The 27,550-nt window shown below is 47.0% G+C and overlaps 1 protein-coding gene across 5 annotated transcripts in view; it reads left to right on the top strand.

Moving 5' to 3' along the window:
* ZFHX3 (zinc finger homeobox 3) overlaps positions 1–27,550 on the top strand; it is a 275,840-nt gene that overhangs the window by 106,364 nt on the left and 141,926 nt on the right. For all 5 annotated transcript variants that reach the window (XM_055366441.2, XM_055366439.2, XM_055366440.2 and 2 more), the window contains one exon: positions 1,358–1,854. In XM_055366441.2, coding sequence (XP_055222416.2) covers positions 1,381–1,854 — 474 coding nt within the window. In that variant the 5' untranslated portion in view covers positions 1,358–1,380. The remainder of the gene's footprint in view (positions 1–1,357; positions 1,855–27,550) is intronic.

Genomic DNA, 27,550 nt, shown 5'->3' with positions numbered 1-27,550 from the left:
TTGACCAGAGGGCAGCAGTGAGGAGTAGAGGGATTGCTCCCCAAGTCTTTTTTTGTCTTGTTTTGTTTTTGAGACAGGGTCCTGCTCTGTCACCAGGGCTGGAGCTGGGTGGCATGGTCTCAGCTCACTGCAGCCTCTGCCTCCCAGGCTCAAGCCATCCTCCCATCTCGGTCCCTGAGTACTGGAACTACAGGCACGCGCCACCATGCCTGGCTAGTTTCTGTTGTGTATTTTGTACACCATGTTGCCCAGACTGGTCTTGAGCTCCTAGGCTCAGGTGATCTGCCTGCCTTGGCCTCCTAAAGTGCTTGGATTAGGGGTGTGAGACACCACGTCCAGCCCCACTCCCCAGATCTTTGCTTTACAGATGCACTATCCAACCCAGGTGCCACTCACCACCATGTAGCTTCCTAAATTTAAATAACATTGAAAATTCAGTTCCGTAGTTGCACTACCCATATTTCAGGTATTTATTAGTCACAGGTAGCCAGTGACTGCTGCACCAGATGACACAGCCATAGATTGTTCTCAAGGTGGCAGAAAGTCGTGTTGGTCACTGCCACCTCAGATACATTCTGGGCCCAATTCTGGTTCCCCGTGAAGGCTTGGTATGTTACGATTGCAGCTGTAACTCATTTCCAATTTTGGAAGGTCTGCAGTTTGAGATTCTGTTATATCCAGTGAATGATACGTATTTCTGTCTTTTCTTGGATCTTAGAGAAGGGATGAATTGAAATATTAAAGAGGTGGTTGGGCGCGGTGGCTCATGCCTGTCATTCTAGCACTTTGGGTGGCCGAGGCAGGTGGATCAGCTGAGGTCAGGAGTTCAACACCAGCCTGACCAACATGATGAAACCCTTTCTCTACTAAAAAAGACAAAAATTAGCTGGCCGTGGTGGTGGGTGCCTGTAATCCCAGCTACTTGGGAGGCTGAGGCAGGAGAATCACTTGAACCCAGGAGGCAGAGGTTGCCGTGAGCCGAGATTGTGCCACTGCACTCTAGCCTGGGCAACAGAGCAAGACTCCATCTCGGGAAAAAAAAAAGAAAAGGAAATATTAAAGAGGCTATGGCTCCTAACTTTTCTAGGTGTTCTTTTCCTAAAGAAAGAAAATACAAAACCTGCCAGAAATCTCAGAATGTCCGCAGGAAAGATCGAAACACATCAGGTTGACTATGTGTGTTTGTTTGCTTGTTTTCCAGCCAGTAGCCCTGGCAACTGCATTTCAAGCAACACTTGAAATGTCATCTTCTCCTTTTGGACCCCAGTTGAGGGTGGCGGAGGGCTGGGGGGTGCCTCAGCTGTGGCCGTGACCATGAGCCTGGTGTCTGACTCTCTCCTTCTCTCCTTCCCTGCAGTGGGCGGTGAGATCCCCCTAGACATGCGGCTCGGGGGCGGGCAGCTGGTGTCAGAGGAGCTGATGAACCTGGGTGAGAGCTTCATCCAGACCAACGACCCGTCGCTGAAGCTCTTCCAGTGCGCCGTCTGCAACAAGTTCACGACGGACAACCTGGACATGCTGGGCCTACACATGAACGTGGAGCGCAGCCTGTCAGAGGACGAGTGGAAGGCGGTGATGGGGGACTCATACCAGTGCAAGCTCTGCCGCTACAACACCCAACTCAAGGCCAACTTCCAGCTGCACTGCAAGACAGACAAGCACGTGCAGAAGTACCAGCTGGTGGCCCACATCAAGGAGGGCGGCAAGGCCAACGAGTGGAGGCTCAAGTGTGTGGCCATCGGCAACCCCGTGCACCTCAAGTGCAACGCCTGTGACTACTACACCAACAGCCTGGAGAAGCTGCGGCTGCACACAGTCAACTCCAGGCACGAGGCCAGCCTGAAGTTGTACAAGGTAAGGCCCGGCTCCTTATGGCTCAGGCGCTCTTTCTGAAAGGAGGGGGTTGCGCACCGGGGAGTTAGGGAGCACTGGGGAGGAGTCGGACAGTCTCTGGCATGGCCTGCTTGGCTGTTGGTTGGGAACCTGGAGTTGAGGAGAGTCGGCGGCGTCCGCTTTGTCACCAGGTGGAAACGTGACAGGTTCAGTGAGTAGCTTGAGTAGCTGAAGGTTCTCTTTCTGGGTGCCCAATTTTGGGTCAGGTTTTGTTGACAGCGCCTCTAGGGTTGGTTCTTTTCTTTCTTACATGGGCTCTTTTGCATCCTCTGCTCCTGTGGTTTCCCTCTCTCCTTTAGGCTTTCTGTTCTCCTTTCCATCTCTTTATTCCTTTTTTTTTTTTTTTTCTATTTCTCCTTTCCCGGATGCTCCTGGGGTGTTTTGTTCCTCCCTTCCTTCTTTCATCCATCCATCATTCCACCAACATATGTACACTGGGTACCTTCTCAATGACAGGTACTGTTCTGGGCATTTGTTCACATCAGTGCATGAAACTGACCAAAAAAAAAAAAAAAAAAAAGAAAATCCCTGACCTCATAGAGCTTCCATTCTTTTAGCAGGAGATGGGTGAGAAACGATGGATAAATTTTGTAGCAGGCTAGAAGGTGCTAAATGCTGTGGGGAAAATTGGGTCCATGAGGGGCCTCCTTTGTTTTTTTTTTTTCTTCCCCCCTCTGTTGCTTCCTGGGTTCTGTGTCCTCGTTCTCTTCCTTATACTTTTTCTTCTTCTTCCTGGGCTTCTCCCATCCTCCCCCTCTTCCTCTGTCTCTTCTCCTCTTCCCTCTTTCCTGTCCATTTATTCTTTCTCTCCCTCCACCCTCCGCTTTCCCCCCAGCCCTTCCCTCTACTCCATAGATGGCGACCGAGGAGGAGGTGCTCCGGATACTGTAAATAGTCCTTTCACTTGCACGGCAGAATTGCTCCAGACGTCTCTATTGATTTTCACTGGACTTAAAGCCTCACCTTTTTCTCTAATCATCCCATAATGGCTTTAGTATGAACAATCAGGTACAAATCGCCATAAATCTCCCCGGCCTGATCCCACACACCTTCCACTCCCTCGCTCTCTCTTTTCATTTTCCTCACTCCCATTATCAGCCTCTCCTCCTGCCTTTCACACTGTTTCTCGCGTCTTTGGGCCCACGAGTGTTTGGTTTCTGCTGGCCCTGAGCTAGTTGAGTCCCTATTCTACTCAACATGATTTTAAACGGAGATTCCATATAAGGAAGACTTCTAGTCCTTTCCCCATGTCAGCCTCTGCCGGGATTGATAATTGTACTTCATTTTATAGTTGTTCCTTCTCAGGATGTGGGGAGGCCTGCGTAACGTAGTGCTTAAGAAAGCACTTTAGGGAAAGGAGGAGAAAGCAGGAATGAGGTAGAGGGGATAGAATGTTCTGGAACTGACTGTGGACTCAGCTATGGTGCAGTGAGGAAGGTCTGGACACCACGCATCCAATCCCCTTATCTCAAATGAGCAAGAACCTTGCTGGACTGGCTTAGTTTTGTGCCACCATTAAAAGAAAAAAGCTCTTTGCAGTCAGTTTAAATTGGAGGTCTGAACTGGCCACAGGATGGTGCCGACGTGGTCAAGAAAACCTGATGGAAAAACCAGTGGAAAAAAGAATTTCCAAAGGACCCAACTGAGTAAAATTTGTACAAAGGACTTGGCGTGGCCATTGAAGGTTGCATGCAACTTTGATGAAGGTCGTTTAGAGGTAGCATGAAGCTGGCCTCTTGCATCCAAGGAAAAAATTGCCCTTTAGATTCTAAAATGCACACGGTGGCAATTAACTCTCATGCTGCATCCTCCGTGCGGCTGGAGTCTTGAATAAGAGTCTATCAGGCACTTGACTTTGCTTCTTATGGGCCTGGAACTCGGAGGATTTGCTGAGAACATCCTGTTTTGGTCCCCAAACTGTGTCCACGGATCACACCCAGAGAGTCAGGGTGAGGTGTGGATGGAAGAGACGCGGTTTATTTGCGTGTTTCTGCACTGCTGGCCTGTCATCCTGGGACTTTTTTCTCATTTCTTTTTTTAAGGTAGAGGAAACTGTTGCTCAAAAAGATGGCGTGGGTAGAAGGGTCCTGAGCGTTGGGATGCAGGGTAGAACGTGGACCCAGCACCTGAAGGAGAGATCCTGAAATGGTACATCTGGCTGGCACATCCCCGGAGTGACCAGCCTGAGGTTCAGGGCAGAATTGCCTCCGTCAGGAGCCAAAGGTCATTAGTCTAGTCTCATTAGTCCTTGGGTAATGAATGGCCCTGTGCCTGCCCGGGCTCCGCCACAGGGGGCAGGGAGCTCTCCCGCTCACTCCTGGATGACACCGCTGGGATTGTCATTCCAGTGCTCGCCCTCAGCCCTTTGGTCCCTCAGTACGACTAAGATCAAACTTCTCTTGCCACTAAGGAGGGCTCCCTCTCAAGGTTTCGTCATTCCACGGATTTGGGATGGGGATTGGAGGTGGTTTGAGAGTCACTTTTTCTCTAGGCCCTGGTGTGGCCTGTAGTAAATGGAGATTGATTGCATGTTATTTTTCCTCTTGCTAATGTAATCCATTAGCCCGGCACATGCATAATCAGTTTAGAGCACAGTTAACTGGATGTAATCGAGTTCTTTACTGTCTGCTAGAGAAACCGCTCCAGATGCAGCTGACCCGGGGAGCTGACCGGGCTTCTCACACACAACCCTCCTTCCTCACCCCTTCCCCACCCCACCCTGTCCCGGTTCCCTGGCAAATTATTCATGATCAGCCAGGGCGGCTCTCCAAAGCTGCTCTCCGCGGCACCTAGTGAAGTGGCAGTGATGTATGTGGCTTCCCGGTGGCCCTCCCAGACCTCTTTCAGCTGAGGCTTTTATTCTCCTCCTGTTCCTTTTTCATGTTGGAGGAGACAGAGCTGCATTCTCAGGAGATTCAAGCAGCGGCATGGCTTTCGGTGTGTCGTCTGACCTCACCCTGGGCCGGAGTCACTGCCCTTGCTGTCACGCATGCTAGTGCGTAGGTTGCTGTAAGAGTGAACTTTCTGAAAGCGTGAGATAATTTTTAATCCAGAAATGAGAGAGGGTTGTGCTAATCTACAAAACCTGATGGTATTGTCTTCGTTGCCTGGAATGGTGTCGTTTTGATTTTTGTGTGATACTAATGTTTAAATCAGGATTAGGTTCAACCTGTTTTTCTTCTGCACCTCCTGGAAGTAGAGTGGAGTAGGGGAATGCCGCAGGGCCCGAGGCATCCGAGGGAAGCCCCCTTACCTTGTCTCTGGGCCTCAGGTTACTTCTGCAAAGTGCTCCTGATTGAAATCCTTGGGATCTTTTGGGCTGAAACAGTGGCCGGCTCTGGCCTAGCCCCTAATGCTCACATGTCCACGTCCTAACATTTACCGTCTTGGGATCCCCGTGATTGGCTGACATAGCAAGAAGCCCAGAGGCTCCAGTGAAGCTTGGGAACTGGGCTCTTTCTGTCCTTAGTGTCACATCTGAGCCAGCATGGAAAAATGCAAAATGCACTTGTCTCTCAACTGGGACTGAGCTCCGGGGTCCTTAATTCCTCATCCTTCTGCTTTCACATGTAAATGTATCACTCCTTTCTCAGAGGACTACACCCTGGCTCCACTCTCAATCTTCTCCACCCGTAGAGATGTGGGTGCCCTTGATCCTCAGAACTAGGAGAGCGGCTGTCACTGACACATGCTTGCCCTCTGCCCTCTCCCACGGCTAGTGTACAGCCTGCGTCTGAGGCGTGTGGGTTCAGAGCTGGCACCAGCTCTTCCACGTTTATCTTGCATTCCCAGCCAAGTGACGTCCATGGTGAGCTCTCTGAAATGTGTGCTGCTTTCTACCCGGAGGGGGCGGGGCACAGAAAGGGCAGTTGGAAATCAGTGCACACTCCCGCCATCTCCCAGAATCTGTTTTTCACTTTGATGTTTTTCTTCACCTGAGAGTCATTGGAATGGAAATCTGTCAAATTTAGCAGATAGATTAAGACCCTACCAGAATCTGTTACTCAAAACGGTTTCCAGCTGGGGTTCCTTTGATTGGACCAAGACTGAAGGTTACCTATTAATCTTAAATACTATACAAAGAGGGTTGTCTACCACGGTGTTGGGTCTGGGCCACATGTGAGCTGCTGTGGGCCAACAGGGCACACAGGAGATGAGAAGCCAGTGTCCAAGCCAACTCTGCTTGGCCTGAGGTAGGAGGCAGAGTGTGGTATTGATTCATGCACATGGCCAGATTCTCCACATAGAGGATGTCTGCTTCTGCCATTCTAGGAGGATTGTGCAGTACGGAAGAATGTTAAGAAAACTTCCATCAGACTTTGCATTGCTTTAGAACCCATCTTTTCAGTTCTTTCCCTGATGCATAAGAAACTCATTGGGATTCACACTCCCAGCAGGGCCATAAAATCATCGTATGGTAGACGGGCAAATCAGAAAATGTAGGCGAAGTCAGACAATGATCTGGTTTGAAATCTGCATTCTTGGTGCTCCTCTGTGGGTGTGCTGGGGGGGAAGTGGGGGTCTTAGGAAGATAGCTGCACATTTTACGTCCATAGGTGGTGCCTCGAGGCCTTTGTCTTGCACTGAGAGCAAAAAACGTACATCCTTTGGGGACCGTCCCCTTCCTCCCTCCCGTCCTGCCTTCCCAGCTTGGCTGTGTGTTTGAAGCTCCGGTGAAAGTGTCATATGGTTTGCGTCGGGATTCTGGAGCCAGTTGCCTCAAACCTTGTTTTCTCATTATTAGATTATTTTTGTTTGTTTGTTTCAAGTACATACTTCTGCCACCTTCTCTCCCTACCTTGGTGCCTTCAACCAAAAAATGAAAGGAAAGGAATGTTTTCCTGCAGGTGATTTAGAAGGTGTGCAAGGCCAGATGTTTTGGTGAATTTTAGCAGAGTTCGCCTGCATGCCCTCCTTCTCCTGGAGCAGCTGGAGGCCTGCGGTTCATTTCCATGGCTTGATGGTTGGTGCTGGTGGGACGTGGGTCTCTGCAGCTGGACTGGAAGGCAGCACGTGGGCCTGATGGGTCCTCACTGAGAGCCTGGGCTGACTCTGAGGGCTCTTGTGGCCACCAGTTAACTTCAAGAGGACTCCAGGAGATGGAAAGACCAAATATTTTGGGGGGCAGGGCTTGTGCTAGGACCAAGTTCATCCATCACTGCTGTGGGAACGTATGGCTCATGGTTCACCAGTGGTGTGCGGCATGAAAGCTGGGTACCTTGCTGGGAGGTCCCTTGTTCTTTCCTGCTTCCAGAAGCTTCCCACCTATCTTCATCCACATTCCTCCAATAGGTTGTATTTCACACTCTCAGCCGATGGCTTTAGGCACAAGCTTTGTGTGGGTCACTCTGGTTAAAGCATTTTACACACCCTCATGTCAAGAAGATCAGGTCAGTGATATCTTTTCACTCCACTCTTTAGACACCACATAATGGAACTGAAATCTTATTAGTTGTGCCTATTGAAAAAAAAAAGTTTAGTACTTAAAAACCACCTGTTGAAAAACCGGTTTTGCAGCCATTAACCATAGCACGTTTATTCTCATTTTTCTAAATGCTTTTAGTGTTTTTTTTCTCTCTCTCTTTTCTGAGTCTTTTTTGTGGATAGTAAAGAACTGACCAGACCCTTTTAGAATAGTATTGTATTCTTAATTATTTCTTAAAAGGTTAGCATTCCATGTTTACCTCAAGTGTAAGCTAGTAATAAAATGTGGATTCCCTATTTTTTACAGTTAAAGTAATATGAGTAATGCATGTTCACTGTAAAAAAATTTGGAAAAATCCAGGAATAAAAAAGAAAGTAAATATATCTGGTTAATCCTACCATGTGATGGATTTTTATTTTTTATTTTTGCATGTAACATAGGAATTTTACAAAATTGGAATGACGTTGTGTAATACCTGAGACCTTTTTTACATCTTTAAGTATTTTCCAATGATTTTTAAAGTGGATGTCTTTTGTCTACTTTCTGACTTTACTGTCCAGAGGCAAACTCACTGTTACATGTAGTTGATATTTTGTGCTCTTTTCTGTGCTTCTGTAGATGAAAATGTATGTGTATGTATCTGTACACACACACATACTGTTCATTTTTAAAAATCTTTATAGACACATGCTGTGGTTTCAATTTTGCTTTATTTTGTTTTTTGAGACAGGGTCTCACTCTGTCGCTCACATGGGAGTGCAGTGGTGTGATCTCGGCTGGCTGCAACGTCTGCCTCCCAGGCTCAAGTGATTCTCCCACCTCAGCCTCCCAAGTTGCTGGGACCACAGGTGCACACCACCACACCCAGATAATTTTTTGTATTCTTCATAGAGACAGGATTTCGACATTTTACTTAGGCTGGTCTTGAACCCCTGGGCTCAAGCACGATCCACCCACCTTGGCTTCCCAAAGTGTCAGTTTGTTTTATTCAGGAAAATCTTTCAGGTCAGTAGATATAGATACTCTTAGGTCAGTACATATAGATACTTTTTATGAAAATCATTTTAGGTCAGTACATGTAGATACTCTTTTTAATGTCGACATAGTATTTCCTTTATTAACCAGCTCCTTTTTGATGTACCTTGAGGTTATGTGCAGGGTTTGGATACTGCAGATAATGAGCTAGGAACATGATTCTCTACACACACACCATGAAGTGGGGTTGTTGGGTCCCAGGACCTAATGCCAGTAGATGCAGCACTTCCCAGTGGCCTTTCAGAAAGCAGGTGGCCATGTCATCCTTCCCCAGTAAGTGACGGCCAGACTCCCACACAGTGACCAACACCGTGTTGTTGTTTTTCCATTTTCATTGTCAGATTGACAACATTGTTCTAAAGTAAGTCCCTTTTCACTGTTCTAATGTAGATGGGGGAACATTTTTTGTCATGCAGTTTTTTGTTTTTGTTTTCTGTTTTTTTGAGACTGGGTCTCACTCTGTCACCCAGGCTGGAGTGCAGTGGCGTGAGCTCAGCTCACTGCATCCTCCACCTCCGGGTTCAAGTGATTCTCATGCCTCACCCTCCTGAGTAGCTGGAATTACAGGTGCCCACTACCACACCCGCTAATTTTTGTACTTTTAGTAGAGATGGGGTTTTGCCATGTTTGCCAGGCTGGTCTCAAACTCCTGAACTTGGGTGATCCACCCACCTTGGCCTCCTAGAGTGCCGAGATTACAGGTGTGAGCCCCCACACCTGGCCCTATTTGTGACTTTTGAGAAATATATTTTGTGTATAGTTGTAAGACTATGCAGTGTGATTTAGGACTCTTTATTTTCCTTCAAATTCAATGGCTAGCTGTACAACGATTGCTTAAATAACCAGCCTTTCCTAGCTGGTGTGAAAAGCTGTTTCTCATTCTCCATTCTCTTACGTCTTGCAGAACCTCTTGTGAATGATCCACAGATTTAGGTAAATCAGAACATATTTATGGAATACTGTCTTCGGAGACACTGGGGAACAAGAAGAAGGGATGGAAAGGCCTGGCTCTCTTTCCTGGCATTTGGAGTCTGTGGACCAAATGCCTTCCTCTCACCTTTTCCTATTTCTCTCTGGCGTGTTCCCCAAAATAAAATTTCTTAGATTAGTTTGCCTTCATTGAACTCTCCAGGATGAGAGAGTTTCCAGAAGAAACAGAGTCTTCAAAGAGGAGCTGGGTTTTTAGGGCACCTTAATGGAGACTGTGGATCTCACCATTTATCTTAAAAAAGGGGTCAGGAACAAATTCTGAAAGCCATGGAAATTCCCTTTCCTGAAGTTCTTATGTAAATAGCATATAGATTTCATGACTCTGTCGACATATTTCCAGTATAAACTGTTTTCAGGTACTGGTTACAAGTCTCTTTTTGGATTCCAAAGGTATACCATGGCGCCTGACTTAGGCTGAGCAGCAAGGAGGTCTAATTTCAGAAAATCTAATAGCTACCACTTTGTCAACATATTTAGGAATCCCCCCGATTCTCTATTTAGAAAGCCCTGGACCTTCTTATGAGCGAGAAATCTCAAACTTCCAGTCCCTTCACCTACCCCCCACCCATCCAGAGGAATAAGTCACACCGTGGAATTCTTCACATAAATGACATCTGCCGTCTTAGGGGTGGTCTGTAACCCTTAGGAGAATTTTGTGCAAATATTCCGTTGCTTCTGCATTCCAGGATAACGCGTTGTGTTACGGTTGTTTTAGGTAAACACACTCTGGCAGGAAAGCCAATATGGCAGGTGCCACATAATGGGGCAAAGGTGTGAACTCAGTGTTGAATTCTTTCAACTTGCTGAGGAATTGGACTAAAAGGGCGAATTTGAATACGTCTCGTCCCAACGGGTGTTGCTGGGTTTTTTGTTTTGAAAGGGAAATCATAAGGGAACAATTAGGCATTGTCAGGAACATCGTCAGGAAAAGGCAAGAGTTTTTAAATAATTATATGATCCACCTGAACCATGTTCTTTATTCTGTTTTACACATCAGTTGAAACTGTAAATACTAGTAAGTGTAGGGTGGGAAAGGCTGTTACTATGAAAACCATTTCGGTAGTATTGAGTACGTATATATGTAATACTTAACAAAAATTGATTGTTAGCACTTACAGCAGCCGGGATGTAGAATGAAAGTTAAAATTTTCTAATGACAGAAAATCTGTCACTCAAAGAAATACTGGCGATTGTAGAAACTAGCAACATTAGGGTGGTGACTTGGGATAGTGTTGGCAAATACAGCAAAGAAAACTGTGGAATTCTCAGTGATGTGAATTTGATTTTTTTTCTTTGTATAAAAAGAAATTTAAATGACATTAAAAAAAAATAGAAACAGGGTCTCACTATGTTGCCCAGGCTGGTCTCAAACTCCTGGGCTCAAGTGGTCCTCCTACCTTGGCCTCCAAACATAAATTTCAGATAAGCAACAATGATGTTTTATGTAAGTGTATCTCATAAATTATACTTACACTTACCTGAAATTTCACATTTAACTGGGCATCCCGTATTTTGTTTGGCAGCTCTACCTCTGGATAGCCTAGAAATTTGTTCATAATGACCTGCCAACAGGCTCTATAGAAGTGTAAAGAGAGCTATGTGGCTTCCTTGTTTGTGAAACCCGTTTTCTTCCAGTGGTTCCCAACAAAAGAAATTTACAAATGCCTCTAATGATGATATCCAGTTTTTGTTATTTATAGAAAAGTGTCCTATCCAATATTAACATTTTGTGTGTTAAGTAAAATGCTTTCCTATAAAGAAATCTGAAGTTTTCTCTAGAGCTGTTTGTTCAAACTTACTTTTCAGTCATTTTTTTCATGAGTCCCTTTTGCGTCACGCAGTGGACGTCAGGAGGCCTGGTTCGGTCACCAGCAACTTGGCCAGATGTTGAAGCTGCCCCTGGTTCGCTCCAGGCCTTCTTGGTCTCCTCCTGCACTGGTTACTTACATGTAGACCATGAAAATTCACAGCACGTGAGCATTGCTCACAGTGCGTGGGAGACCCTGTGTGCCTATGGTGTATAGGTCGCTAATAGGGAATGCAGAGAGTAGGTTTAAATTGGGACTAATCATCAAGAATGATTAGGAGATGTTCTCTAGGGTCCCCCTCCTGGTTCTGTAAAAGGCAAACTAGTTAGAAGGTTAGAAATGTTTATCTACTGACAGTGTTTGGTTTGTAACCCGTTAATGAGTGGAGCATGTTCCCAGACTCAGGATGAGAGCCTCCAAAGCATAGCCAGTCTCTTAGGTCAACAGTGATACTCACGTTGCCTTGGCAGGGCCGGCCTGTGCACTGGGGTTGCTGAAGGGGTTTACACCCACCTGCTGTTCCTTTTGAGTCTCTCTTCCTGTCTTCTGTCACTGGCAGTAGGCTCTTCCTGGAGGATGACTGGACCTTTCTAACCCCTTCTGAGCTGACCTCTGTGGACTTTCTTGGTGGCACGTGTCACACCGGGGCATCCGTGTCTTCCTGCTGCCCCTCAGAATGAGACAGAAGTCTGGGTTCTGGGTGGAAGACATCCTTGCATCGGCTACCCTGACTTCTTCTCCTCCCATGGGTTCAGACCCCAGCCCTCAGGACCCAAGAGGCACAGGATTTCCCAGATTTCCCTGTGCAGCTTCTGGGAGACTGAAATCACTGGGAAGGGGTCTTCGTTCCCTGGGTCAACAACATTTGTGGAGTGCTGATTTTGTGCTGGCCATTGAAGTAGGATTTTGTACAGACTCAGGCTCACGAATGTGTGATGTGTTACTAAAAAACTTGTTTGGGGCCATGGCTCTCACCTGTAAACTCAACACTTAGGGAGGCTGAGGCAGGAGAACCACTTGAGCCCGGGAGTTCAAGACCAGCCTGGGCAACATAAACAGACCCTGTCTCTATAAAAAAAATTTAAAAAATTAGCCAGGTGTGGCGGCACACACCTGTGGTCCTAGCTGCAGTGGGGGCTGAGGTGGGAGGATCAGCTGAGCCTGAGAGTTCAAGACCAGCGTGGGCAACATAGCCAGACCTCATCTCTACAAAAAATAAAAAAATTATCAGGGTGTGGTGGTGCTTGTAGTCCCAGCTACATGAGAGGGCTGCGGTGGGAGAATTGCTTGAGCCGAGGAGGTCAAGGCTGCAGTGAGCCATGATCACAGCACTGCACACAACCTCTGCCTCCCGGGTTCAAGTGATTCTCCTGCCTCAGCCTCCCAAGTAGCTGGGATTACAGGCGCCTGCCACCACACCCAGCTAATTTTTGTATTTTTAGTAGAGACAGGGTTTCACCGTGTTGGCCAGGCTGGTCTCGAACTCCTGACCTCAAGTGATCCGCCCACTTGGGCCTCCCAAAGTGCTGGGATTACAGGCCTGAGCCACTGCACCCAGCCTGTATCTATGGGCCTTCGGGACAATGAGAATGATAATGTCGGGGTTTGGTGTTTGCTCCCAGACCCCTTTTGCCCTTGGGAGCGAGTCTGTGTCACTGCAGTGGTCCTGCAGATGCCTGTTGGTGCTCCTGAAGATGTGGGAGGAGCTCTGATTGTGTTTATGGCAGGGAGTGTCTTAGCAGAGTGGCTGCATCCAGCTTTAGAACATGTCTTGCTGGTTTTGAACAGGGCTTGTTTGAATTGAATGTTTCATGTTCCAGATTCTTTACGAACTGCTTATTGTCGCAGGCCCAGGAAGGTTCTCTGAGCAGCATCAGATGTTTTTCCTCTGTGGAGGGTACTCTGTGCCTCGAGATGGGGGTGGGGGAGATCAAAGGTAACCCCACAGGCTCGTCCCCAGCTGAGGAGTCCCCTGCTCCAAGATGGTTTTCACTGTGGTCCTCCCATAGCTCCTGTGCCTTTGTCTTCTATACTTCCCCTCTACCGCCATGTCTCTTGTTGTCTAAAATAATTATAGATAGAGAAGCATGGGGAATATTCCTTGGCTCCTCTAGTGAGCCAGGCCAAGTGGCGCGGGTCCCAGGGCTATGATTTCCTCACTGTCCTAGACAGGAGTCAGCAAGTGTGACTCCGAAGCCAGCTGTGCTTGAGGAAGCACTGTGGGGAGTGATTTGGCTGGAGACATCTGTTTGTGCGTGGTTGTTCGCTTTCTGGTTCTCAGATTAGGCTCTGACCATTTTCATTATTAATTTTTTTTTGCCCAGACTGGGTTCACATTAGTGATGGCTGCAGCTGTCAGCGTAGGAAGACCAAACAACTCCTCCAGGGACAAGAGCTCTGACCTCTGTCCCGTCTCTTTGTGTCCAACTTGGAATCCATACTCGGCTCTCTTCACCTCCACGGTCTTGCCGCCCTAATTCATGTCTCTGAGCATTTAGTGCTTTGGGGTTATCCAAAACTCATGCCTTGGGGGCGTGCCGATTTGCTCTGAGGTGGTGAGTTCTCGAGTGACACCTCTGTGGATGGCTGTTCCTCCCTGATGTTCTAGCTAGGTTCCCGAGGGACCCACCAAATTCTCCAGAAACTCCCTCTCCCTTCCTGCTGCCTCCGGCAAACACATTCGGACGCCTGTCTTCTTTTCCTGGCCTGCGCTTTCTTCCTCTTGGAGTGTGGCATTTGGAATCAAGTCACCTGGGGAGATTTCAGACAACAGCCACAAAGCCCAGCTCCGCTGAGGGGAGACTAATTACACAGCTAATTAATCCAACAGATGTCATTTTAAGTGCTCATTTCTGTGTGATTTGGTTACACACGCCCTGCGTTGCTGAGATGGGCACGGGGCTCTGTTGGAAAGTATCTTTTATTTTTTAATCAGACTTTAAGGAAGAGCATATTTCCTGTCCATCTTTTATGCTCTAGTGACACATCCCTGGTTTTCCAGAACTGTCTCTCCAGCTGCTGTACCCACACACGGTATCTCTGCCCCACACGGGTGTCACACTGTTTGGCACCACGCTGGTCTCTGCGTCATGTGCTAGGTGGTTTCACCAACTGGTTCGTAAACCTCTTGAGGACCTGGATTGCCTTCAGTTTTGTGAGTTTCTCAAGAATGCAGCACAAGTAGACATCAGCAGGTGGTTATCCGTTTCTCTCCATTTGTTCTCTTGTCTTTACTAAAAGCAAGTTTCTTTGCAAGAAAAGTAGCTGAGGAGTGTCTGAAAGGTGTTGTTTTGCAAGTGGAGGGTTAAGAAGTGTAGGACACCAGTGATTGTTGGAAAACTGAAAAAGTCGTGCATAGGACAAACAAACAAAAAGGCTCTTGGAGGCAGAAGAGGAAGGTCAGGAAGTGAGAGGAGATGGTGTTTTCCTTCCTTCCCTCTGCAGTGGTAGAAGTGGAACAGAGAGGATGGAAAGGTACTGCCTTCTGCAGGTGGCGTGGGAGCAGCTGCGGGGTGTAGCATGGCGGTGGCCCTGAAGCTGGCAGCCTGTGCTCATGAAAGTCACCTGGTCCTCCGTGGGGGCTGGCACCCAAGGCCCAAGGCCTCATTGCCCAGCAACCCCTCACTCTGAATCATGTCCACTCTAGAAGTTGACTCACCATGTCCCCTCCCAGTTGCTGGATCCAGAAGTGACACTTTTCACCACTAGTAGGTCGCCAGTGGTTTCTGTGTTGCTGACTCTGTTGGCTGTGTCCTAATTTCCCGGACCTTTCAGCCGCCTTTGCCACCCTTGCCCTTTGTCCATCTCTGTTGGCTTCTCTTCTGTGACTTCACGGTGAGTGTTATTATGCCCCCAGGCTTGTCCCAGAGCCCCTTCTTTTTTCTGTCTGTAACTCTCCCTAAGTATCTCATTCAGTCCAGTGGTTTTAAACCCCATCTACTTTCTGGTGACATCTGAATCTGTCCCTAGCCTAGGCCTCTTCCTGTATCCAGCTCCCCACCTGGCATTTGCATTCGAATGTCTGAGAATGAACTCCGCAGGCTTAGCATGGTGCAGAAAGGACTCTGTGACCATGAACCCCCAGATGCTTATGGGCTCCCCCATCTCGGTTAGGGCCACCTCCAGCATATCATTTGCTTAACCCAAAAAGCTGGGAACTATCTGTGAGGCTCCTTGTCTTTTGCTCCCCTACAGCCAAACCATCAGCAAGTTCTGTGGGTGCTACCTTCAAAAATACATTTGCACCACCACCCTCCCAGGCCAGCCCCCATCGTCTCTCTGTGTTTCAGCTCTCCCCCTGCCTCTACTCTTGCCCTTTACAATCCCCTCTCCATACAGAGATTTTACGAAGAGGAAAATCAGGTCATATCACTCTCTTGCAAAGACCCCACAAAGGCTTTCCACCTCACTTAAGATAAAAGCTCACCTTTGTACTGTGGCTTACAAGCTCCTTTGTGATCTGAACTCCTCCCACCATGCTGACCTCATTTTACAACCCTCTCCCCTTTGCCCCCTACGTTGCAGCCACAGCGGCCTTCTCTGTTCATTGAACATGCTAAGCTGGCGCCTGCCACAGGGCCTTTGCACTTGCTGTTCTACTGAGTGTATGTACCTCCTTGACCTTGACATTCAGCTCTCATTCAATATCTGGTCCTCAAAGAGGCTTTCCCTGACAACCCAGTCTCAAGGAGCTACACCGTCACTTCACTCAAGATAACTTCTCTGCATTGACAGTGATTATATTTATATTTCTTGTCCGTTCATTAATTTAGTTGTCTCCCAAGACAGCAGGGACCTACGTTGCCCCATTAACAGCTCTGTCCCTAATGCTTATAACAATGTGTGACACCAGCTCAATAAATATTTATTGAACCATAGGGTACCAGCAGAGCATGCTGTTGCTTCTGCCCTGTGCTAGAACAGGTGCAACAGCCTCATGCGCACACTTGGCATTTCATAATGTAGAGCCCTAAGGCATATGTTGGTGTAAAGTGGATGGCTTGTGTTGACCAGGTCATTGCAGAGCTTCTGCAGCCCAGGTCATTTACCATCAGCTTCACACACAGCTCTGTTCCTGTACTGACCCCTGAGACACAGCCCTGGCAAGATCGTGCAGCTGGTGTCAAAGTACTTTGAAAATTCCCACGTGCTGCTGGCCACCCATGAGTTTCGGCTCTGTCCCCCCAAATTCTGCCAACCAAAATCACAGCTCTTTCTCCCCAGCACTCTCATCAAAGTGCCTTGTTCCTTTCCCATTCTTACGATAGACCATATTTTTAGTGGTCTTTCTTCTCTGCTTAGTTGTAAGATCCTTACCAGCGGGATCTGTTTATTCTCACCCAACTTTGTAGCCTTCCCAGGGTCTTGGGGATATTAGGTAGACTATCAGCAAGTGTCGCCTGATGATTTGATGGCAAAAGATGGAATTTTTTTTTTTTTTTTTTTTTTTTAGACAGAGTCTCACTCTGTCGCCCAGGCTGGAGTGCAGTGGCGTGATCTCAGCTCACTGCAACCCCCACCTCCCGAGTTCAAGCGATTCTCAGCCTTCCGAGTAGCTGGGATTACAGGCACATGCCACCATGCCCAGCTAATGTTTGTATTTTTAGTAGTGATGGGGTTTCACCAAGTTGCCCAGTCTGGTCTTGAACTCCTGACCTCGGGCGATCTGCCTGCCTCTGCCTCCCAAAATGCTGGGATTACAGGTGTGAGCTACCGCACCCGGCCAAAAGACGGAATCTTAAACATAGAAATTTAAAGATTAGGGGCAGCCCCGAGTCGCCTCCTCCCTCAGTTTCCCTAGAGGCTCCTCTGCTGCTTTCGTTCCCTTATCCTTGGGCGACCGTCTTTGTCTGAATGATGCTTACTTAGTCCCGTATCTGATTGTCCCCCGCCCTGAGAACCACATTTTTGGTGGCAGAACATATTCCCAGTGAGAGAAGCTCTGACCTGCTTCTCTCCTCCTGTCCCATGTACAAGCCACACGTCCTTGAGCACCCGCTATGAGCAGGATAACGTCCTTACTTCTTTAGGGCAGTGACTTTTAAACTTTGTTGACGATAATCTAAAAAGAAATGCATTTTACGTGAGTGACCCAGCACATACATATAGCTAGATATTCTGTATATTTGACTAAAACAGAAATTGTGCAGAATGATTTTATCCTTACTGCAGGTGCTACGTTCTGATGCTTTTTATTACATTCAATTCTGTTTTGTTTTACAAATGCTGGTTGTACTCACAGCATGGTTTCATGATCCCCTGACATGATCCTGATTTCGTAATCCAGCGACTCTCAGCCCAGGGGCCTTTAAAAAACTACGCCTGCCTGTCTTGACCCCCAGAGGTTGTGGTTTCATTTACTGTCGGATTCTGATGTGCGGCTGCAGTTTGAGAACCACTGCACTAATGGGTCATGATCCACAGTTTAAAAAACGTTGTGATACGTAATACAAAGAGGAATTGATCATTCAGTAAGAGCCGTCAGATGCGGACACAAGAGTTATCCAAGTCGACAGGAAGGTGAAGGGAGGGAGCAGCCACACCCAACTGGTTAGATCCAAAAAGACCTCTGGGAGGGAGGGGCAAGCTGGAGTTTGAGCAAGATTTAAAGAGGGTAGAATCATATACAAAGGTGAACTAGACAGAGGACAAAGGCAGATTCATTCTTGTACTTACTGAACCTGTGGCTATGGTACTAAAATAATTTTAATAACTGGAACTTTCTCTCACATACTTGTGGATACTACTCTGTTTTATTTTTTTGAGAGAGTCTCGCCTTGTCGCCCAGGCAGGAATGCGATGGTGTGATCTCAGCTCAGTGCAAGCTCCGCCCCCCGGGTTCAAGTGATTCTCCTGCCTCAGCCTCCCAAGTAGCTGGGATTACAGGCGCCCGCCACCAGGCCCGGCTAACTTTTTTTGTATTTTTAACAGACACGGGGTTTTACCATGTTGGCCAGGCTGATCTCGAACTCCTGACCTCAAGTGATCCTCCTGCCTCAGCCTCCTAAAGTATTGGAATTACAGGCTGAGCCACTGCGCCTAGCCTACTCTAACTTTTAAAAGAAAGCTGTGGCCGGGTGTGGTGGCTAACCTCTGTAATCCTAGCACTTTGGGAGGCTGAGATAGGTGGATCACCAGGTCAGGAGATCGAGGCCATCCTGGCTAACACGGTGAAACCCCGTCTCTACTAAAAATACAAAAAATTAGCCAGGCGTGGTGGAGGGCACCTGTAGTCCCAGCTACTCGGGAGGCTGAGGTGGGAGAATGGCGTGAACCCGGGAGGCAGAGCTTGCAGTGAGCCGAGATCGCGACACTGCACTCCAGCCTGGGCGACAGAGCGAGACTCTGTCTCAAAAAAAACGGAAAGTTGTGAGCTAAACATTTCGTAATAACAACACACTGGAGTTTGGGTCTTTTTAGTGTTTTGCTAGTCAGGAAGTCTGCTCACATGATCTATTAAAATAATAAAACTACAATAAAAACCCATAAACAAAAAGAAAACTGTAGTTGAGGCTGTGCATGCTGGAGTAGGGGGAGGGGTGGAGTGTACTACTTCTGCAGTTTACTTTGGAATGAATAAAAGATGTAAGGCACATTGATAGCAGGATAAAGAGATGGCTAAAATAGTCAGCAAAGCATTAATTTCAGCAGCTGGGTGGTGGATACTTAAGTGTCTACTGTATGATTTTTTTTTTCAACTCATCTCCTTGATTGGAGATGTTCATAATGCAATGTGAGGGTAAAATACTAAAACCTAATGGTGAAATGTTCTCTCCTCTCTCAGCTCCACCGTGTAGAAGCTTCGAGGTCTCTTCTCAACCCCTGCTGTCCTCCCCTCCACCTTCCTACTCCTCTGGGAGAGTAGTAATGATGATCTGTTGTGTCTCTGAAGACGGGGCTCAGATCGGTTATTTCTGTTTTTGCAGACGAGGGCGTACATTTCACTAGAGGTAGTAACATAACTGGTTAAGAGCGCTCAAGCTACTGCGGGAGAGGCCATGGAAATCTAATGGGATCTCACCATTCAGGAGGTGTCTGGATGCCCACGAGATGCCGGGCACATGTTGGTGTGGCAGGTGGAGTGGGGCTCAGTGGGTGCTGCAGACTAGAAAAATTTAAGATAGGATGTCCATGCGTCTTAAAGGAAACCCAGATAGCTCTTGGGGTTTTAAGGAGGGAGAAGATCCCTGGGGTCAGGCTGCCTGGGTTTGAATCCCAGCTCCTGGGACTTAACTTAATTCCTGTTTGTTCATCATCTGTAAAATGGGCTAATAGAATGACTTGCTTTGATAGGACTCTCGAATGACTTAAATGAGATAATACATGAAATGCACCTAGACGCAGTCTGCATATATCATCAGAAAGGTGTTAAGGACTCTGCTTTTCTGCATTAGATTTCCCATCGTCTTCTTCGACCACACAACTGACGTTATTTTTATAATTTGGTTTTAATTAGCTTTGAACTTGACACGCTGTTGGTTTGGAGAATGGAAAGGTCAGTGGATTTTTTTTTTTTTTTTTTTTGGTGCGGAGCAGGGAGGTGGAATTTCCCTGAAGAGAGATTATGACCGATGTTTAGTGAAATGACCTTGAGCCAGTAATTTAACCTTGGCCAATCTGTAGTGGCCTCATCTGAAGGACGAGGAGCTTGGATTCCTCACTGAGTCTCCTTCAAGCACTAAGTGTGTGTTTGTAGGACTTTTTTTTTTTCCAAGGGGATATCTCCATCTCTTCTAAGTAATGGAGCAAAAAGTGATCTAGTGAAGTACTTAGGAAAATTAGAAAGTGATCCAAGTCCAGCTGCATTGTAGGTATGGCTTGCTCCACCCCTTCCCTGAGAAGTACCTAAGACGTCGTCCGTTGTGAGAAGAAAACGATGTTACTTTCACTGACATAATTTTATCATATTGTCCTGCATAACCTGGGAGGTTTCAGTATTTGTTTGTTTCTTTTTAAATAGGACTTCCTGCAAGCATCAACACACGTGTATTTCCCTTATGTGACCAAAATTAGATGCAAGTTAGAACGTAGGCTTGGAAACTGGCATAGAGTACACAGGACACTCAGGGGAACTATATTCCTTGGTATTTTTCATTCCCTTACGTGTATATTTTTCTGATTAAAGCTAGTGCATATTCACTCTAAAAAAAAGAAAGCCACAATCTAGAAATACACAGCTTAGAGGACAAAGATGGAAAAACGAGAATATATTTGACTTTGGTTCTTGTTATGGTTCGTGTTTGTATCTGTTTACATTTTGTAACCTTGGCAATACCACAGAATATCGTAAAAGGGAGAACAGCTTCTGGACGCAAGTGTTAGCTGGTGTTGCAAAGCTCACATACCCTCGTTGCATAAGTGAGTTCATTTGTTGGAAAACCACAGTGTCCGTGGCTTGGATGACTTAACATTGCCTTAGGAATCTCACTTTAATTTTTACATCAGTGTCCTTGCTTGTGGCTGTATCATCCCAATCTCCCTTCACTGTAGGGAGCACCTGCAGTCAAGTATGCAAAACTGTTTCCATGGCAACCCTTTGTTACCCATTAATTTAAGATATTCCAAAATTTTTCTCCAGCTGAAACTTTTTTTTTTTTTTTAAATGGTGCATCCCTCCTCTTCCCTGCAGGTACGTTGGAAGTTAATCTCCTTGGCTACTGAAGTCATGATTGTTTTCTCCCTTCCCCCCACCTCTTTTGAAAGCTGAAGTGTGTGTGTGTGTGTGTGTGTGTGTGTGTGTGTGTGTGTGTGTGTAACGAAATAAATGGCTAATCCCAGAATCTCTGATTACAGCTCTGAGTCAACAAGTGGGAGGAAATGCCTCCCTTCTTGATTTGAAAGGAGAACTTAATGCGAAACCATCTTTAACATCTGAAACGATGTGCAAAGTATGTGCAACAGAAACAAAATCTCACCAAGCTCATGACCTGCCTGATGATTAGATGCATAAGTGGATCTGGAAAGTATACTTGAAAAACAGAGCAGCTCTTTGTAATGTGAATGGTGAATTGAATGGGTACTAGGAGGACTGAGTTTTGGCAACATAGGTTTCATGCTGGTGTCAAGAGGTGTATAAGAAATAAGTCCACAGCTTATGTTTGGAAACTTTCACCTATGAAATGAAATGCAAATCAGTGGCAATAAACATGTTAAGGTTGCAAATTTGAACACAAATGAAGAAATGCAAAAGAAAGTTTTGCATAGCAATACTCATTTCACGTGAGTTAGTTATTACTATCAAATACGATATTGTAATGTCCAGGATGTGGGGTACGGCTCAGTGATGGCGCCTTATACCACATTTTACATTTTATGACTGTCATATACAAGTCTTTTGCATTTCTTATGTGTAGGTAATGATTTGGTCATTTATTGTTACCAGAACCGTAATCTTCCTTATTTTGGCAATGTACAGGCATTATTTTTGTTTTCTTCCGTAGTAGGTTTTATGAGTGTTTCTAAATGTATCAGTTCTGATCTGTTATTCACTATTGGCAGTGGCTGAAAGAGCTAAGTGCTGGCTGTGTTTTATAGCTGTGTAGCTTTCAATTGCTATTGTCTGCTCCATAGCCCTTTAATTTCTGAAGCATCCTTGCCATTATGTCACAAGCGGGTTGTGTTCAGATCATTTCGGGTCTTAGGACTTTGGGCCTCGAGATACTTTGCACTTATAAAATCTGTCTGCAAGAGATCACACAGAATCCATTATCTCCTTATCGCCCCTCCTGTTTTTTTTTTTTTAAGCTTATGTTTATTTTTCTTTTTTCCCCTCCAATTCCAAATAGTTTGGCAAAGATTTTTAGATGCAGAAGAACCATAAAGGGGTGCTTTGATCAGATGCCGCTCCCCTCCCTTGGGGTGACAAAAATGGGCGAGAAGCTGTGTTTGTTAGGAGAGTATGAAGTGTATTATTTTATTTTATTTTATTTATTTATTTATCTATTGAGACCGAGTTTCACTCTTGTCACACAAGCTGGAGTACAGTGGCAAGATCTCAGCTCACTGCAACCTCCACCTCCCGTGTTCAAGTGATTCTCCTGCCTCAGCCTCCCGAGTAGCTGGGATTACAGGCGCCCGCCACCATGCCTGGCTAATTTTTGTAATTTCGGTGGAGACGGAGTTTCACCATGTTGGCCAGGCTGGTGTTGAACTCCTGACCTCCAGTGATCTGCCCACTTCGGCCTCCCAAAGTGCTGGGATTACAGGCGTGAGCCACTGCGCCCGGCCTGTTTTCTTTTTTAAGTGAAGGTTTCTTTTCCTCTTGTCCTCCTTTTCATGCTGGGGGGCTGGGAGCCCAGCACGTCCGTGTGACTGCAGTCGGTTCAGCATAATTGATGCGGTCTCCTTTCCCACAGCTGATGAGGATTATGTCAGCTTGGTTTAACAGTCTCATTTTCTGCTCCCAGTGCACACTTGTTTTAATGTGTTTCGGTTAATGAGGTAGAAGAGAGAATGAGGTGTTACTGTTTATGTACAGCCAGCTTGTGTGGAGGGCCCTGTCGCAGCCCATGTGGCCCCAGGCATCCTCTGGGGCAAGAGCCACAGGGCGAGGCCACCTTTCAGAACACAGTTTTTCCTGGCTGAGGAATGCAGATCCTGATGATGACCTGTAAGCTTTGCCAAATAGTCTTATTTCTACCATTTGTGTTCTCTAGACATATCGTTCTCATGTAATGATAAAAAGATTAAACTTGGCTTAGAGCTTGGGGTGCATTTGAGGGAGCTGATCAAACACTTCACCCCCAGAGCTTTTTCAAACTTAGCTTTTGCATCCCTTTCACCAGTCCCTCACCCCCGGGTGGACCTCTCCCCAAGCAAGGGTCAGTTAATTTAACATATAGGTAGAACCAATATCAAAAATCCAGGTGGAGTTAAGCAGTAAGAATTTGATTTTTTGCCTCACTCTTTTTTTTTTTTTTTTAGACAGGGTCTGGCGGCTCTGTCGCCCAGGCTGGAGTGCAGTGGCGCCATCTCGGCTCACTGCAGCCTCCACTTCCCGGGTTCAAGAAATTTTTCTGCCTCAGCCTCCTGAGTAGCTGGGATTACAGGTGTGCGCCACCACACCCGGCTGATTTTTGTATTTTTAGTAGAGATGCAGTTTCTCCGTGTTGGCCTGACTGGTCTTGAACTCCTGACTTTTAGTGATCTGCCCACCTTGGCCTCCCAAAGTGCTGGGGTTATAGGCGTGAGCTCCCACACCCAGCCAAGCCTCATTCTGTTGTCCAGCCTGGAGTGCAGTGGTGCAATTTTAGCTCACTGCAGCCTCAACCTCCTGGGCTCAGGCCATCCTCCTGCCTCAGCCTCCTGAGCCACTGGGACTACAGGCACATACCACCACACCCAGCTAAACTTTTTATTTTATGGTAGAGATGGGGTCTTGCTGTGTTGGCCAGGTTGGTCTTGAACTCATGACCTCAAACCATCCTCCCTACTGGGATTACAGGCCTGAGCCACTGTATCTGGCCTAAGAATTTGTATTTTATCTTACATGGATCAGAACAGTGCTACTGGTGAGGGAGGTAAAAGAGATCAAAGAGTCTTCCAGGGGTAATCTTATATGAACAGGCATCTGGTTTGGTTCTTGCTCATCTGTGGAGCTTGGGCCTAGAGTTTGGGGGCCTATCGTAAACCCCGCTGACCCCTCCTTAGGGTGCCTTGGTGAGCCGGGTGCTGCCAGAGAACAGCCAGGAAACCAAGACTTGGGCCGAGGGGTTCTGGTGGGGGGGCTTTTGCATGTATTCACATCTCCAGTCCTGGATGCATGGACAGCAAAGGGAATATCAGGGGTACAACAACAACTTTCCCTCTTTGGGACCAACCCAAGCCATTTTGTCAATTGCGCACACATTGTGGAAAGACCTGTTCTCGTACCTCCTACCCACTCTTTGCATCTTCCCCTTAAGCCCTTTCCTCTCTTGATCTCTCTTACTCTCTCTCTTGCTCTCTCTCGCTCTCTCTCTCGCTCCCCTTCCCCCTCCCTCTCTCCCCCTCCCCCTCCCTCTCCCCCCTCTCTCTTCCCCCTCCCTCTCTCCCCTCCCCCCTCCCCCCTCCCCCCTCCCCTCCCCCCATCCTCCACATCATTGAGCACCCTAAATGGTTAAACCCGTTGCCTGGCCTTGGCATGGTGCCAGCCCCACGGGGCACTGTGCAGCCTGGAGGCCTCTGGCGCATCCCAGCTTCCCAAAGGCACAGTGGCCGTGGGTTTCAGCAGGAATTAAACAATTACTAAGTCTTAGTCCTCCCCACCTTCCGTGGATTGACTCTATAAATTGTCAGCCTGTTGACATTTTAATGCGAATTATGTCATGTGGTATCGCCTTTGATTTCGACATGCCTCAGTTTGTAAATACATGAGCCACTCAAAGGCTTGTGGTTAGTGTACACTCCGGAGGCCTCAGGGTTTTTGGTGGGGGAGAGCGCGCTGGAGGGAGCACAATGCTGGGAGTGTGCCTGGCGCAGAGAGGCTGCTGCAGCTCCCCCGGGCGGCTCCGGAGGGGCGGAGGACTGTGCGGAGGGCCTGCTGCCAGCCCCAGTGCCATGCTGGGAACCTCCCAGCCCCTCGCGGACCGCTGGGAAGGCCACTGCCTTTGAGTCCAAGTCACGAGATATTTTTATTGAGGGCATCGGTGGCTGAACGTTCCCCCAACTCCTCCTTTTGTGAGGTGTGATGTCACTTCCCCCATCACCTGCACCTGGAGAAGAACTGACTTATTCCAGATTCCAAGGCAAATCAGGAGGCCAAGGGGGCACGGCCTGGAGCAGGTGTTGCCCTCAGAAGAACTTGGCCATCCCAGCGGGAGAATGAATCGGGAGGATTGTTAAGGAAAGAATCGATGGGGATTGAGAAATTGAGAGAGAAGGAAGACAAGGAGGAAGGATTGCTGTGACACAGGGAGAAGACTCATTGGTGTGGGTCTAAACAAATTTAAATAGAAATTTTTTACTACTGTTTAAAAATGGAAATTATTTTATTTTAACCAATGTCTGACCAAGTGAAACTGACCAAGTGAAATTCTCTGACCAAGTGAAGAAGGAGTGGAGATCTGAAGGTTGTGAATGTTCAGATTCTAAAAGTGAAATTCCAGGGAAGAAATATGGAAATAGATTTTTAGAGGTAATTTCAAGTGAGAACAGCTGAGAAGCCCCTGTGCTGGGACTCTCCTCCAGCTCATGGTTCCTAACGCCCTGTTCTCTGTCTCCTGACCTCTTGATTGGAGACTTTCCTGTAAATTTCATAAACCTGGGGGAGCTGGCTTCTTGGTAATCCTTTGTGTGTGGGATGTCAGTGCTCTGGAGAGAACTAGCCGTCTGGAGGTCTGATGGGCTGTGCCCAGAGGAGGTTGGCCAGGATAGACCCAGAGAATGGGCCAGGAGTAGAAACATTGGTCTCTGCTTTGTGTAGGAGAGGCAGGAGCATGTAATCGCCCCTCATCTGAATACAGCAACTGCTGGGCCTGCTGTCTGTGTTGGAATTTGGCTGATTTACAGAAATGTCATGGGATCTTTGATGCCCATGGGTGGTCGGGACCTATTTCCCACGTGCTGAGCAATTCCAGTTTCATGTGCGAATAATGTCCATAGTAAAACAATTAGTATCCATACTCCGAAAAGGAAGAAGGAACCCCAATTCATGTTGATCAGAGACACTTCCAGCTCATTTGAGAAAGGACTGGTAACTTCCACAAGGGTCCGAATATGTTTTTCAAAGTGGATTCTGTAATTCATTTTTAAAGAGTTGTAATACACACAAGTGTTTGGAAAGTGGAGTCGCTGTAGCTCTTTCACCTCTTCCATGGATTTATCTGGCTTTTGTTACTTGGGAAGGGGAGCGAGTGGGTGGGCAGGATAGAGTGAGAGTGTGAGAGAGACAGAGACGGAAAAATACACATTGCTTAGGGGAACTGTTTAGTTGGTTACTATGGGCAATTATATTCTAGCATCTAGTTTGAGTTTAGCTATAAGGGCATATGCAAAATAAAATGATAAGACATTAGAATAATCATGACCCATAACAACATTACTCCTTGTTAAGTTTTTAAAGGTTTCAGTTGATAGATGTGTTTCCAAATTAAAAGAAACAGTGACTTCCAAGATAAAAAGGGAGGCCTGTGCTTTTTAAATAGATCACAAAATTTTGTTTGTAACATGAAAATAGGTCTCAGTTACCTGCTTCCTCTCTATTGTAATAATTATAAGTTAACTCTTGGGAACATGCTTTCGTGCACAAATATAGGGCCCTTTCAAGAAACTGACGTGTTATATAATGAGTAGTGGGGGACAGGGGAGTAGCAGTTTGTGCCTCTTTGCATTTTCCTCCTTCCTTCCAGAGGACGTAAAAGCTATGGTCACTGCCCACCCTTGGCTGGTGCCCGTTCCAGCCCCTCTGGGCAGTTTGGTCAGGGAAGGAGCAGGCCCGAAGGTGACACTTGGTTTCCCAGGCCTATAAATTAGACAAATTCTGGACTATTGTAGATGATTGTGCGGGTCCATTTGCTTTCATTCATTCCTTTTTCCTCATTGCTTCAAAGTGAAAGGCAACTCAAGATAAGGGAAAGACACGGGACAGGGTTAAGTGGACACAGGTGTGGGCTGCCTGTTAGCAAACCTGGGAAATGTGACCATCAGGATCACCTGTCCTTGACCCCACAGCGTGCGTATGCAGCATTGCTGCGGTGGTTGGGGACCATTTAGCCTGACCTGCGACATGCCTGTACCTCCTGAAATTTCCTGGCATTCAGGGGCCTCTAGAATTCTCTTGCCCTTTCCAGAGTTAGGGACCTCAAGGTTCTTTGTGTTGAACTTTGTGTTTAAAAAGTATAAGCTAGCTCAGTGATGGAACAGTTGACAAGGTAAAAGCGCAGCTGACTCACTCTACAGATGCGTTGACGGTGGGCAAGGATTGGTAGGAAGGAAGAAGTGGGCCAGCTTCTGGGAAGTGGGGGAAGAGTGGGCAGCCTCACGACCGATTTCGATAGCACAGCAGTGGCTTTGTGTTAACTCCACATTCCAGCTTGCTCCAGCCCCACAGGTTATTTGCATAGCACACAAAGCACAGATTGTACAATGTATCCAGGTATCACCAGCATTGGCAGTTGACCACAAATATGAATGGGACCTGTGTGTCCCCGTTGTAAGGCCTTCCCAAACCACCCCCGTGACTGCCTGGACAGAGTTCAGACTTGCCAGCCGGGGCGCCGGAGTAAGACCCATCTGCTTTCTCCGTTTTCGGGTCTATAGGTGCATTTCTGTAAAGGGTAGGAGGAAATGGGACTGAAGTCCCATAGGAGAGAAGTGCCCGGAGGAAGAAAACCCAGGAGGTTAGTTTAATAAGAAGAGAAAAAAGGAAGTTAAAGGGAGGCGGGGGCTAAACGAGAGTGAACGAGAAGGGTTTCTGACAATT

This window comes from Gorilla gorilla, chromosome 18 (genome assembly GCF_029281585.2).
Source record: "Gorilla gorilla gorilla isolate KB3781 chromosome 18, NHGRI_mGorGor1-v2.1_pri, whole genome shotgun sequence".
Taxonomy (NCBI): domain Eukaryota; kingdom Metazoa; phylum Chordata; class Mammalia; order Primates; family Hominidae; genus Gorilla; species Gorilla gorilla.
This window is presented reverse-complemented; position numbering and strand designations above follow the sequence as displayed.